Raw genomic sequence first — 15,087 nt, forward strand, 5'->3', positions numbered from 1 at the left:
AATACGAGTTTAAGTTTATTTATTAGTGTCACAAGTAGGCTTACATTAATACTGCAATGAAGTTACTGTGAAAATACCCCAGTCACCATACTCCGGTGCTTATTCAGGTGCCTTGATGAAGAATTTAGCATGGCCAGTGCACCTAACTGGCACGTCTTTTGGACTGTGGGAGGAAACTGAGGCACCCAGAGGAAACCCACACAGACATGGGGAGAACGTGCAAACTCCACACAGACAGTGAATCAAGCCGAAAATCGAACCCAGGTTCCTGGCGCTGTGAGAAAGCAATGCTAACCACTGTGCCACCATGTTGCCCATGACATGATATGGAGGAAGCAGTGCTTCATTTGATTCAGATCATTTCAGTACTGATCGTGTCAATCTTTTTCACGTATTTTTGAAAAATTATGTATACAGCAGGTACACTCATACCAAGCAGCCAGATAAAGTAGCAGGGCATGGCTAGTCTAAGTAGTAGGGGAAGAACACAAAATTTTACCAATTTAGAACTTGAAGCGCTGCTGGAGGAAAGAGGAGTCTGGAGACACAGACTGCTCAGTGTCCACGTCAGCAAGGAATATCATTCACATCACCTGGAGGTAGGCAGCACTGAGTGCCAACCACTTCACCCTCAAGAATGCACAGTAGTGGCGAAAGAAGTTGAACAACCTCATCAGGCCAGGCAACGTTCACACTGGACATTCTACCTTTTCTCCATTGCACAGCAATATTAGCATTGCAAGCTAAAAGCAACATCTGAATGGATCCTCGTAACAATAGAAGGATGTAGGAAAGAGAAAAGAGGACAAAACAGAGTTTTAGGGCTTCTAATTCTTACGTATTCCAATTGCTGCTCTGGTCAGTGCACTGCAACATCCATACCAAACTAATTGCTGCTTGGCGTCACAGTGGTGGAAAAGGAGGAATATCATCTGATTTCATAAGATCCATGCCCTCACCATAATTTCAATGCAGCATGGTGATCAAAAAAACTGGACTGCTGAGATCCCTTTCATGGGTGGACAGGGAAGAAAGCTTCTGTGGGTCAATTTAGGGCAGAGGTTTACTTACAGCTTCTTACCCTCTTTGCCTTTTATGTTGCCTAAAAACAGACAGAGGAATATCCAGCCCATTAAGTATATGGGGTTGAGGCATAAGGGGTGTAGGCTGTACTAAAAAAGAACCTTCAGTTACAGTTTGCTAAATATTCAGATGTAATGATACAATTTGTCTGCAAACATACTGCTGTATCATGTCAATATATCACTTGCACATGATGTTATTCTGAAAACTTGTTGTTTAGCAGTAAACCTTCGCCGCCACAAATCTAGAACCACTTCTGCTTCTGTGTGGTTTTTGTTCAATTGCATTTAAAATAAATTATATAAATAAAATAAAAAAATAAACTATGCATCAGCTCCTGACTGAGGGACAGAGACAGATAACCCACTCCCAGTGATGGATTCCAGTATTTGCTGAAATACACGGTAATTATCGACCTTGTCCACTTTCCAGGAAATCTTTTTTTTGCACTTCATAGAAATCATAGAAACCCTACAGTGCAGAAGGAGGCCATTCGGCCCATCGAGTCTGCACCGACCACAATCCCACCCAGGCCCTACCCCCACATATTTTACCCGCTAATCCCTCTAACCTACTCATCCCAGGACTCTAAGGGGCAATTTTTTAACCTGTCCAATCAACCTAACCCGCACATCTTTGGACTGTGGGAGGAAACCGGAGCACCCGGAGGAAACCCACGCAGACACGAGGAGAATGTGCAAACTCCACACAGACAGTGACCCGAGCCGGGAATCGAACCCGGGACCCTGGAGCTGTGAAGCAGCAGTGCTAACCACTGTGCTACCGCGCCGCACTTGGAATATTAACAGATCCCAAACTGTATTTATTGGAGTCCAGTGCAAGAGAGTTCAGATGTCTGTTATAGTGATATTATTAGAGTACACCTTCACTGAAACGATAAAATGATTAACTTACTGCATCTTACAAAGAAGCCCTTCATCAGATGGAGCTCACTGGAAAGTAAATGTGATTTTGAAATCCTTATCATGTTATACAAATATTCTACTTTCATTAAAGCATATAAGGAATGATAAGAATAAATAACTATAAAAACAAAGCAAGCCATTTGCAATAATTTTTTGAATTAGATAGTATTGAAAACAAACAATAAAAATCATGGTTAGTAAATGGCTTTGCTAATTGATAAAGTTACATTATTTTTAGAGAATTTTGCATCTTTATCTTGAAATGAACATTTTAAATGTCAACCACATTTCTTTATTATACCTACTGCTGCACATAGAAGGTTATAATACTCCTAAGAGTTCTGCTGCCACCGTAAGCTAAAATTATTTTCTGCTGAAGTGTTCCAAATGATTGCTGCTAATTGGCATGTTTGTTCACATGCCTTCATTTGGTGTAAAATATCGAAACAATTTTTACCATTGACCTCAGGCTAACTGTTACACATAGACGGGCAAATCGCTTTCGTAAATAAAATACAATTTTTCCCAAACTGTATGAATTAATTAATAGCATATTGACTTTGCAATCTCCACATGATAAGACACTTCTCTCATTATATATACACGAACCATAGGATTAAATATTAGGCTCATCTGCCAAAGAATCATTTCAATCACTCAGAATTTGGCAATGAATTAGCTACAAGTTCGCTCTGCAATAGCGTGATCACCGTAAACTATCCAAAGCGCAAACAAACACTAATACTGCTGAAAAAAAGAAACATTTTGTCAAAGTTTTATGTCTAGCACTCAACAGGACAATTTGCAAGAAAGGCAAGAGAAAACAACAAATTTACTGTACGAGAAGAGAATCCTGACTAGTTGGCAAGTAGACTCTGATTGCTAGAAGCATTGTCATGGGATATGCATTAGAATGCTTCCTTACATAAATTAATATACAGGACCCTGTCCTTAGCAGATAGAAAGAATGTGTACACATTGTGCCAGTTTCAGCAAAAGAAAATAAGTGACAGACATTCGCTAGTTCATTATTCAGGACAATGCCTTGACCAGAGTCAAGCTCCCTCATTTAAATTTCAAACAATGCTTGGCAGTTAACTGTCAGTGACTGTCAACTGCTTCATTCTTCATGGCAAAGCCTCTACCAGAGTCCACTTGTCAAACAAGACATTGGGCTTCTTGTCCTCTTGTTTTGCCTTAATTTGATATTCTCGCAAATTGTCCTCATGAGTGCGAGATGAAAAGCTTTGACAAAATGTCTCTTCCTTATGCTCAAGTTTTGTATTCCCAGATGACAATGTAAAACACAGTTTTCAGGAAATTGAATAGGATCAACAATAAGAGCGCGATCTTACTGGCCCAGTAAGATTGAGTGAGAGGCCAAAAATCAGGTTTGTGCCAGGCATGAACCTGATTTTCGCCGCTCGCAATTGTACCAGCCCTGTTTTGCCAGGGAGATCAGCTTTGCACCCTTAAATATTAATGACATACCTAGCATGTCATTAGTGAGTTCTGAATGGCATCGTCTGGGCTAACTTGTACTTACCTCCTTGCCAGTCCTCTTGGTTGGTGAGAACTACAGCTGGTCTCCACCAGTGGAGACCAAAACATGATGGCCTCGCCTGGGGCGGGTGGGGGGGGGGGGGGGGGGGGTGTTGGGGTGGGGGGAGGAATTAGAGGTCATTGAAGCCACTGGGTGGTCAGGAGCAATTTGGCACCTAGTGCCCTGGCACTGCCCACTGGGCACCATAACTGTGATGTGGACACCATAACTGTGCCAGGGACAGTGCCTGCGACGGGAGTGCAAGGGGGGAGCTCCGCAGGGGCGGGGGAGGGGGGGGAAGGACTCTGCAGATGAGAGGAGGCAAGGGGGGGGAACTCTGAGGGGGGATTATTGGCAGAGGGGAACTCTGAAAACAGAGGATAATTGGTGGTGGATGGGGGAGGGGTGAGACTGGCAAAGGGCGGGTGTACAAGGTGGGCCATGGAGGGGTCATGACAGGGCAGTCATCAGGTGGGTCCCGATGCCGGTGACCCATATTGCCATGGGGAGTGGTGACAATGCCACCAAAGATAGGGTGCAAGTCCAATGTCTGTGAAGGGGTGGGGTGGGTGGCAAGAGGTCTCTCAGTTCATTGGGTGATCAGAGCACCCACACAGTCTTCAGCCAGTTTCACCAGCGAGCTTGGGCTCTGCCTCCCCTACTGGTAAAATTTGCACTTCTGTCCAAAAAAGAGAGTGAGTGTCATATGATTGTATTTTTAAATTCATCCAAAAAACGAGTCTGAAACTTTCCCATTTACTTGCGCTCAGCATATAAAAATGTTTTCTGAAGATCATGCCCTTTGTATCCAATGTGTATTAGAGTCTCTCAAAGAATTACAAATCCACAAGAGGTTTTATTACCTTCAACGGGTTGCATGTCATCCACTATCAGCTTCAGATACTTTCCACGACGACTCACACGAACCGTGTGCCACTCATTATCATTGAGATTTTGTCCAGCATAAAGCATTTCTGGACCCTTGCCTGCATAAGAATATGGCAATGGACAATCAGGTTTGTGAATTCAATTCAAACTTATTACATTTCATTGTACTTGAACCCCAGAGAATGAATAAAATCACTCGAGAAATGAAAACATTAAAAAAACTATAACAAAGCTATGTTTTATATAATTATCCCACTATAGTCAAGAAAAATCATATTATAAATTCATGCAAAATATATCAATACATAATTAAAATACCAGTACAAATGTCTGTCATGAATAGGCACAAATGTCTTCTTCATTACAGGAAATCAGCTATTTCATGCTCAACTTAATTTTGTCCTGCAACTGTTCAATTAAAAATAGAACAATGTCACCCCTGAGATCATGAAGCATATAATATTGTTAAAGTATCCTGTCCAAAACTGCAGAAGAATCCTCTTAAATTTAATTGACATTCTACCAATCTGATCTGTTTCTCCAGTCAGATACATGGGAGGGTATGGTGCATTAGCATTTTTGGCATGAGCCCATCAATTCTGATTCACTCAATAGCCATCTGATCCCCCTTCCCTCATTAGCTCCACGTTTTTTCACAAAACCTTCAACTTGTCACATTACCATCACTCTTGAACTGACTTCCTTAACCCTTTTTTCTTGTCAAATCCTTACCCATGTGTAAAGATCTCTACAAACATTACCTTTTCATGATACCAGTACCATTTTCCTGAATTCTTCTCCAGCTCCTGCTCACTGCCCAAAGTACACAATGGGATATGTCATTATGTTTAGAATGCTAATGATAGGCAAGTTATTCTTGTTGAAATGCCAGAGTTAAAAATAAATTATTCTACCACAACATGACATGTGAAATGATCAGCTGAGAACGTACGTCTCTGAACAGGCTGATTCAGACATTTATTTTTCATTATTAGAGAATGTGAGCATAACAGGCAAGACCAACATTTATTGCTCATCTTCAGTTACTCTGAAAAAGTGGTGGGCATTGTTCTTGGATTACTGGTAATGGTTTAATACCACTGAGTTGCTGACAAAATCAATTTAGAAAATTGATAAGAGTCAACCACTTTGGTCAGGGGGACTAGAGTCAAATATAGGCGAGGGTGTGAAAGGTTGGCACATTTCTTCTCCTAAAGGACATCGATGAAGGCAACCTAGCAAATTGATTGTTATTTTAACTGAGAACTGTTTTCTGTTCCCAATATCAAACTGCTATGTGGAATTTGAATATTCGTTCTCCACACAAGCATACCTACCGATGAAAGGACAAGTTAAAAAAGGCATCAAAGTTCACATTATCAATTTTATAGTGTAGCCTCGTGCTCATACCTTCCCAATCAGGAGGAATGGCAACTGCTGAAATTCTTCCGCGGTTCCTTAAGAAAATAAAACAATTTCCTGGATATGAAAATTTCTGATATAACATTTCAGACTTTGCAAAGGGTATTTGACACCAAAATAACTACCATAGAGGACATGGTGATAGGAAATCAAGTCTTCAGCCAATGGTTAGAACAGCACAAATAATTAAACTCCAGATTGGATGTGTGGCAAAGTGAAAATGTTGCAATATAAGGGGGTGAATTTTCCTGTTCCGTCCACCACGGGAATCGGAGTTTGATAATGGGGTGGACCATGGAAAGGTCCATTGACCTCAGACGGGATTTTCTGGTTTCGGGGCAAGCATGGCCAGAAAATCCCGCTGAAGGTCTGGTTTTCAATAGAGACATAGGCCGGTATTTTACCGCCTCTGATTCCGGGGTGGGCAAGGCTCACAGAATGGAATTTTCTGTTGGCCTCAGGCGGGATTTTGTGAGCCTCACCCGAACGAGGCCATAAAATACCGGCCATAATCTCAACCCAGTTTCAAAATGCAGCAAAAGTATTTTTATGGGTCTTTTTATTTGCACTTCCACACACAACACAGCTGTTATCATTCTGCAACACCTGGTATATATGAATGCTTTTATGACTCAATGGTGAAAGTTGCAGGAAATTGCAGCATCTAAAATTATATTACTGGGCTATAATTAAACATTGAAATTAGGAAACTGGCAGGCACCGATGAAAATACTTGAAACTTGGGAGTGGAAAATTAAGTGAGGTGCTGAATGGCATTACTGATTTTGACCCCAACTTTTAATGGTTAGATCTACCTTATGCCTGTTTATTTGACATAATTAATCAGAAAATCTATCCTAATGTATTTTGGGTGTGATCAGTTCTGGCAACTAATACATTGCAAACACACAACAACTCCAATATCTTCTGCTTACTGAATAAGATAAGTCATTTTCATTTGGGATTAAATGTAAGATGCATAATAAAATATATTATTCATACAACTCAGATCTCATAAGCCTAACATGTATAAAATATGAACTTAACCTGTTAGTATATGAATTTAGAAAACATTTCCAGTTTGCAAATATGAAAAATTTGAATTTCTCAGGCCCAGACTTTCACATCACTGTCTATGTCAGAATGGACATGGATTGGCATTAAAATGGGCAGGATCCAATTCTGGGATTCCTTTTGGCATGGCATAGGGATGAAGGTTGTGAGCATACACACAGCACTCCTTTTCATGGAGATGTGGTTGACAGCTGCTCAAAGGAGTTATAAGCAATGAAGGATCCTGAGTCAGGAGTCTGGAATGACTTGATGTTAAGATGGTGTGTGAATGCTTTTTGCAAGTATTCATGTATTTGCTTAAAGCTTTAAGTATGTTTTTAGTGTAGTTTTTTGATCACAGGGTTTTGTTTTTAAAAGTTGATAAACTATTAAATTGACCAGCATGGTCTAAAGTTTAGGATACATAAGGGTCCTTTCTCGAGTGAATAAAGTCCTTTTCTGCACGCTACAGAGTGGAGAATCAGAAAGGAATGTATGAAGGGGACCTGGTGGTTTCATTTTTACATTGATTTAATATCTTGACACTGAGCCTTTGAAGCATTCTTTCAGTATCCACTAGACGCAGAACAATGAGCCATATAATAACACTGGCAAGTCTTTTAAATGCTCATGAAATAATTAAAAGGAAACAATAAGGCATTCAACGTTTCCTTTGAAAAAGGTTACCTCTTTACATTCTCATAAATCTGTCAAACACTAGCACTGAAAGTCCCATTGAAGAAACCATTTGATACCTCTTTTATATTGTTTAAAAAAGAATCAAAATGAGGTCATCTGATAACTGTATTAATAAAAGCAGGCTGAATGGATGGCCAGACATCTATTTTGCCACATGGCCTCATTATGAAAGCTTGTCTGAGCTCCAAGAAGGTCTAATAGACTCAGCCCATTGTGGGTTTGTTCATAAAGCTGATAAGGGGACTGCTAGTATTGACATATCTTTTCAATGCCTGTGTGTTTATAATGTGTGTGTGTTTATTTGCTCAAGATTAAGCGATGTGAAAGGGACAAAAGGTTTCTTTAGTGGGATTTTCACTGGTTGTGTCTGATTAAGAGTTATATATGAGATTATAAAATGGACAATTTATTTCAAAGAGAATATTGAATATCTGATTTCTTGATCATTTCAAAGATCTGCTAATGTTAAAGGGCTTGTTGGTCCCTTATCTAGTGAATACTGGAAGAGTGGGTGTAGAGGATTCACTTGGTGTTGAAAGGGGCATTGGGGGGTGGATGGGGGCAGCAAAGGCTAAGGACGTTAACAATGTTAAGAAGTAGGCCAATGTTCCAGTGACTGAAGGTAGGAATACTAAACTTCTTGCGTTAGCCATTTGCCCGCCTTGCCATCTATACCTTGATTTTTTTGTGGGGGGTGGGTGCATCCTGTCTCCAGCCTGCTCCTCAATCCTCAGGATAATAGTACTATGGACAAGCACTGCCAGCTCGGTGGTGGAGTTATGAGGTTTGAGAAATTGCAAACTCCCGATTCCTGCCTCGAAGATAAACATGTGATTCAAATAGGATGACTACCAGTACATAGAAATAATGCTTATGAAAGCATGCTTGGAGACAAAGGGCAGCCCTCTGGTTTGTAGGATAGAATTGCTTTCCGACACAATCAATTACATTCATCACAGGAGGCACATAATAGTGTGTTTTATAAAAGAAAAGAACAAGACCAAATAAGGGTTGAAGTAGTTCAGGAGAAATTACTCAAGCCAAAAGGGGCCAAGACCAAGACAGCCAAGTTAAAAAAGGTCATGAAAGAATCCAAGGGAGTTAAAGAGGCCAAAACCAGACTAACAGAATTAAAAGAGATCAAGGAAGAATCTTTGGAATTTTTTTTAAAATGAAGAGAATGACGCAGAAATCAGGTCAGCAGATTCTTCCTTTTCAGTGTTAACTAGAGACCAGGGAAGTTCCAAAGACAGTTGGGAGTGGTTCACTGAACCCAGAGGACAAAGAATTGACACAGAATGTATTGATCTCAGTAGCATTTTGTTCTCGAGACAGTGTTTGAAAACACTTCATGGTCTTCCTCCATCTTCTCTGATCCATTTTCCATCTGAAGGTGGTAGCTGCCTGTAGAGTACTGTTACCGAATGCGGACTGCTCCCTTCTCAGAGCAGTCATTAATATACTTTATTTCTATGGACTGGTAGTTTACCCCATTTCAATCACTTGTTTGAAATGTTCAAACCAATGAACATCGCACAGGTACCCAAGTGTTAGATTTGGTTGTGGGAGAGCAATTTGGAGATAGTGACCACAATTCGGTGTTTTTTGTTATTGCAATGGAGAGGGATAGGGCCGTACGGCAGGGCAAGGTTTACAATTGGGGGAGGGGTAATTATGATGCGATTAGGCAAGAATTAGGGGGCATAAGTTGGGAACAGAAACTGTCAGAGAAAGGAACGAATGAAAAGTGGAACTTTTTCAAGGAACAAATACTGGATGTCCTTGATAGGTATGTTCCTGTCAGGCAGGGAGGAAATGGCCAAGTGAGGGAACCATGGTTCACAAAAGAGGTGGAATGTCTTGTGAAAAGGAAGAGGGAAGCTTATGTAGGGATGAGGAAACAAGGTTCAGATGGCTCGATTGAGGGTTACAAGTTAGCAAGGAATGAGCTGAAAAAGGGGCTTCGGAGAACTAGGAGGGGACATGAGAAGTCCTTGGCGGGTCGGATCAAGGAAAACCCCAAGGCTTTTTACTCTTATGTGAGGAATAAAAGAATGACCAGGGTGAGGTTAGGGCCGGTCAAGGACAGTAGTGGGAACTTGTGTATGGAGTCAGTAGAGATAGGCGAAGTGATGAATGAATACTTTTCTTCAGTGTTCACCAAGGAGAGGGGCCATGATTTTGAGGAAGAGAAGGTGTTACAGGCTAATAGGCTGGAGGAAATAGATGTTCGGAGGGAGGATGTCTTGGCAGTTTTGAATAAACTGAAGGTCGATAAGTCCCCTGGGCCTGATGAAATGTATCCTAGGATTCTGTGGGAGGCAAGGGATGAGATTGCAGAGCCTTTGGCGTTGATCTTTGGGTCCTCACTGTCCACGGGGATGGTGCCAGAGGACTGGAGAATGGCGAATGTTGTTCCTCTGTTTAAGAAAGGGAATAGAAATGACCCTGGTAATTATAGACCGGTTAGTCTTACTTCGGTGGTTGGTAAATTGATGGAAAGGGTCCTTAGGGATGGGATTTACGACCATTTAGAAAGATGCGGATTAATCCGAGATAGTCAGCACGGATTCGTGAAGGGCAAGTCGTGCCTCACAAATTTGATAGAATTTTTTGAGGAGGTAACTAAGTGTGTTGATGAAGGTAGGGCAGTTGATGTCATATACATGGATTTTAGTAAGGCGTTTGATAAGGTCCCCCATGGTCGGCTTATGATGAAAGTGAGGAGGTGTGGGATAGAGGGAAAGTTGGCCGATTGGATAGGTAACTGGCTGTCTGACCGAAGACAGAGGGTGGTGGTCGATGGAAAATTTTCGGATTGGAGGCAGGTTGCTAGCGGTGTGCCGCAGGGATTTTTATTAATGACTTAGAGGAGGGGGCTGAAGGGTGGATCAGTAAATTTGCTGATGACACCAAGATTGGTGGAGTAGTGGATGAGGTGGAGGGCTGTTGTAGGCTGCAAAGAGACATAGATAGGATGCAAAGCTGGGCTGAAAAATGGCAAATGGAGTTTAACCCTGATAAATGTGAGGTGATTCATTTTGGTAGGACAAATTTAAATGTGGATTACAGGGTCAAAGGTAGGGTTCTGAAGACTGTGGAGGAACAGAGAGATCTTGGGGTCCATATCCACAGATCTCTAAAGGTTGCCAGTCAAGTGGATAGAGCTGTGAAGAAGGCCTATAGTGTGTTAGCTTTTATTAACAGGGGGTTGGAGTTTAAGAGCCGTGGGGTTATGCTGCAACTGTACAGGACCTTGGTGAGACCACATTTGGAATATTGTGTGCAGTTCTGGTCACCTCACTATAAGAAGGATGTGGAAGCGCTGGAAAGAGTGCAGAGGAGATTTACCAGGATGCTGCCTGGTTTGGAGGGTAGGTCATATGAGGAAAGGTTGAGGGAGCTAGGGCTGTTCTCTCTGGAGCGGAGGAGGCTGAGGGGAGACTTAATAGAGGTGTATAAAATGATGAAGGGGATAGATAGAGTGAACGTTCAAAGACTATTTCCTCGGGTGGATGGAGCTATTACAAGGGGGCATAACTATAGGGTTCGTGGTGGGAGATACAGGACGGATATCAGAGGTAGGTTCTTTACGCAGAGAGTGGTTGGGGTGTGGAATGGACTGCCTGCAGTGATAGTGGAGTCAGACACTTTAGAAACATTTAAGCGGTTATTGGATAGGCACATGGAGCACACCAGGATGATAGGGAGTGGGATAGCTTGATCTTGGTTTCAGATAAAGCTCGGCACAACATCGTGGGCCGAAGGGCCTGTTCTGTGCTGTACTGTTCTATACTCTATACTTATGCCTGTCTATCACTCAACTCAAGGTCGTCTTTTAATTTACCTCGTGGGAGGGTCATTTGCTAGCCCTTACCTGACACTGATATAGTTAAACGGGTACGCGAGGTACCAGAAGAACCCCTTCTATCAGCTTTGGAATGTATACATCCTTGATTTGCCTCAGTGCCTGGCTGCTGATAATGTTTTGTTTTTCCAGAAGAGAGACATGAACAGAAAGCATACAACCTTCTGCTATGGGTTTATGATATAATGTCTGCTAATAGTATAATATTGTTAAAGACACAATTATTTACATAGCTACTGTCAAGTGATCTATCAAAGGATTATTGGAAGATTCACATTTTAGACAGGGTTGATTCAGAAAGAATTATCCCAATGATTGGGAGAGACCAGAACTAGGGGTCATAGTTTGAGGATAAGGGGTAAACCTTTTAGAACTGAAGTGAGGAGACATTTTTTCACCCAGAGAGTGGCAAATATGTGGAATTCACTACCACAGAATGGAGTTGAGATCAAAATGTCTGATTTCAAGAAGAAGTTAGATATAGCTCTTGGGGCTAAAGGGATCAAGGGATATGGGAGAAGGGGGGAATCAGGATATTGAATTCAATGATCAGCCAAGATCAGAATGAATGGCGGAGAAGGCTCGAAGGGCCTCCTCCTGCTTCTAGTTTCTATTTTTATTGATCCAAGAAATGTACATCAATTCCTCATAAAGATATGTCAATATAGTGAAATGATGATAAAACCCATTTATACAGTACAAGCAAAGAATGGCAACATGAACAATGATAGTTTTAGTATTATGCACTACAATCAGTCCTGATGAAAAGTAGATGCTGAGGATCATTTATTATAAGACTAGAAAGAAAATATCTGAGATAATTTATGTTTAAAATAATTCTGAATTTGCACATTGGCAGCATGTAGTTCAGTCTGATATAATTTGTGATCCTACCATTGTTGTACTCAAGTATGGCTGATCTACTAAAACTGAACTATTTTCTAAAGATTAAACTTAAGCACTTGCATCTCCTCATCAATGACTACAGAATACCAAACAATTGCCAACTTTAAAAAATTTGCTGCACTCCATTAGGATCTCATTTGTTGCAAGCTGCATTCACTCAGAGAATGAGGCTATCACATCTTCCCAGACCCTCTGATTAGGTAACCTTGTCTATAACTTGACATCCTTACAGTTTCTTTCCAAAAACGGATTTCCAGACAGGTGCACATATCCTTTGAAATCAGTCATCTGTTATTACCCAATGTGGATAAAAGGTGATTGTATTGAGATCAGGGAACTTCTTTTTGTCATTTCATTTTATAACTAAACATTTTTTCCAATATGTTTGTGCCCATTCATGACTGACCACAGCATTTCAGAGACCTTAAAGAAATCAGAATAATATACAATCTAGAGTAAGACAGTAATTATTTTCTAAATTGATGTAACATTAATACACAATAAGACACAAAAAGTCATTTTATTTACTACTATGCTGGTACAATACCTCCATGTTACATGAAATAGCTTTTTGCTTCACAAGTATAAATTCCTGAGCATGCCAATGTCCTTTATGTTACGGACTGGATGTAAATATAGAAAGTAAGACTGGACTGTGACTTTATAAGAGAAATTCAACATACATATTGCAGAAGTTTCAGGCTATATAGTAGAAATTAAAGTATGTAATTAGGGAAGCATATCGCATAAAATCTTAATCATTTTACCACAATTAATTATGTTTAATAATGAGGGAGCAATATTTAGAAAAAAGCTTTGAATGTCAGTGACTCTACGATAATTGAGGTAGCACATCAAATATAGAGATCCACTAATGTTTATTTTTGTGATAAATAAATTTACTCATATTCTGATCTTTTGACAAGAACATTTATTTACCTTGTCTCCACTCTATAATTAAATCTTGTTTGTGACTCAGTTCTTGATAGAAGAGGATTAATGGGGCATCTCTCAATATAATAGTATTTTTTGAGAAATAAATGTTAATGTCTTGTTAGATCAATTAATCAAAAGTTGATATATCTGTCCCTAAGTATTGATGTACCTTCTAGACTACAAGTGATGCATCTAGTTTAGTCAATAAAACATGTGTAAATACTGAACAAAATAGATTTATTGATGAATTCAAAAAGGCATGGTCTTACATATGTTTGTGCAGTTTCCTCTTGGATCAGTTTGATATGACTAAAGATATAAAAATCATCAAGTGCACCAGCATTCATGGTGTCTGTAGCTAAACTCAATCTTTTTACATTTATATTGCAGATACTGTTTGAGTGGTACTTTGCTTTCACGGTGGTGCAAATTAACTTTATGATTAATACTGCAACTGTGGATGCTTAATGTTATTCACCAGAATGTTGCAAAAAGAGCAAAATGTCTTGCTGGCTTTGCACTGACATAAAAAATGTTGATGTGGACAAGTGATGGCGCCAGTAACTAGGACAAAAAAGCATGAGCTCACATCCTAAATATGACCTCTGCATCTGATTTCCAAACTCTCATTGATTTTACTGTTAAAGTTAAGCCTATATTTAAGTGATGTACAATATGCAAAATTAGAGTTTATGTAACACACAATTGTCCCAGAATTTACTTCAGAAAATGGATTCAGCCTCTTCTTTTATTTTATTGCCTCCTTTTTCTGATGTCACAGCTGATTTACTGGTCAAACACCACACTTGTGTCCAAAAGACATGACAAGGTAGGGGGGATGGATTATCAGCTGCTTGAAATGCTCTTTCATGATTTCTTATTGAAATGGTGGAAGAGCAGCCAACAATAGCTCATCCATTAATTTCCTTTTGTTTTCTTTCAGGTGGGTGGGAGCGGATGGTGGGGCAGTGGAAATAGCTCCTCTCCACTTCCTTCGGGAACTTAGCTGTATAAGGGCACCTCCTGGCTCAAAAATATCCCATCAACATAGACTGCAAAACATAGACAATCAACATATTTTCCTGTGTTCAGAAGAGGGGTCAAACCTGAAATATTAATTCCGTTTCTCTCTCCACTGATGCTACCTGTCTTTCTGAGTAGTTCCAACATTTTCTGTATTTATTTCTATTTTCCAGTGTCTGCAGTACTTTGCTTTTTTTGTAGCTGCACTGGGATGTTGTATAATAGTGGAAACTTTTCCTCCCTTTTTCTCTGGTAAATGCTGATATAATAATTCAAATACCAATAAGTTGCTATAATATATTTAGCTCATGTAAATGATGTTCTTTGCAATACATATTTTATATTTGTGCTGAAAATAGACAATGAAACTTTGTCTGTAATTAAGTATTGTATTAATATTACACCCAGAAAATTGGATAATATTCCAATTCCACATTAGTTGATTGAAGTCTTCAAGTAATTTTAGCAATGGGGTTTAGAAAAAGAAAAATTCAGTTGGTGTGTTTCATTTTCTCTTATGGCATTTTCACTGTCAATACTTGTAGGATACAGCTGAATGGTAATTTACCATCTGTAAATAAAAACCATCAAAAGCTGTTTTAAGGTCCATGGAAAGAAAATTGGTCAGTGGGCAACAGTACAAACCGGCCACAAAACTTTCCCCTTTAGATTGAAGATAATCTTATCCTTACATATTATCATCTGCTGCCTGGGTCACTGCACCCACAGTTGCCACCTAC

The 15,087-nt window shown here is 40.0% G+C and overlaps 1 protein-coding gene across 2 annotated transcripts in view; it reads right to left on the reverse strand.

The window, feature by feature from the left end:
- The window catches only part of nrxn1a (neurexin 1a), a 1,876,664-nt gene that overhangs the window by 780,271 nt on the left and 1,081,306 nt on the right, over nucleotides 1–15,087 (reverse strand). For both annotated transcript variants that reach the window (XM_078229844.1, XM_078229842.1), the window contains one exon: nucleotides 4,416–4,538. In XM_078229844.1, the coding sequence (XP_078085970.1) occupies nucleotides 4,416–4,538 (123 nt within the window). The remainder of the gene's footprint in view (nucleotides 1–4,415; nucleotides 4,539–15,087) is intronic.

Source organism: Mustelus asterias, chromosome 15 (genome assembly GCF_964213995.1).
Source record: "Mustelus asterias chromosome 15, sMusAst1.hap1.1, whole genome shotgun sequence".
NCBI classification, from domain to species: Eukaryota; Metazoa; Chordata; class Chondrichthyes; order Carcharhiniformes; family Triakidae; genus Mustelus; species Mustelus asterias.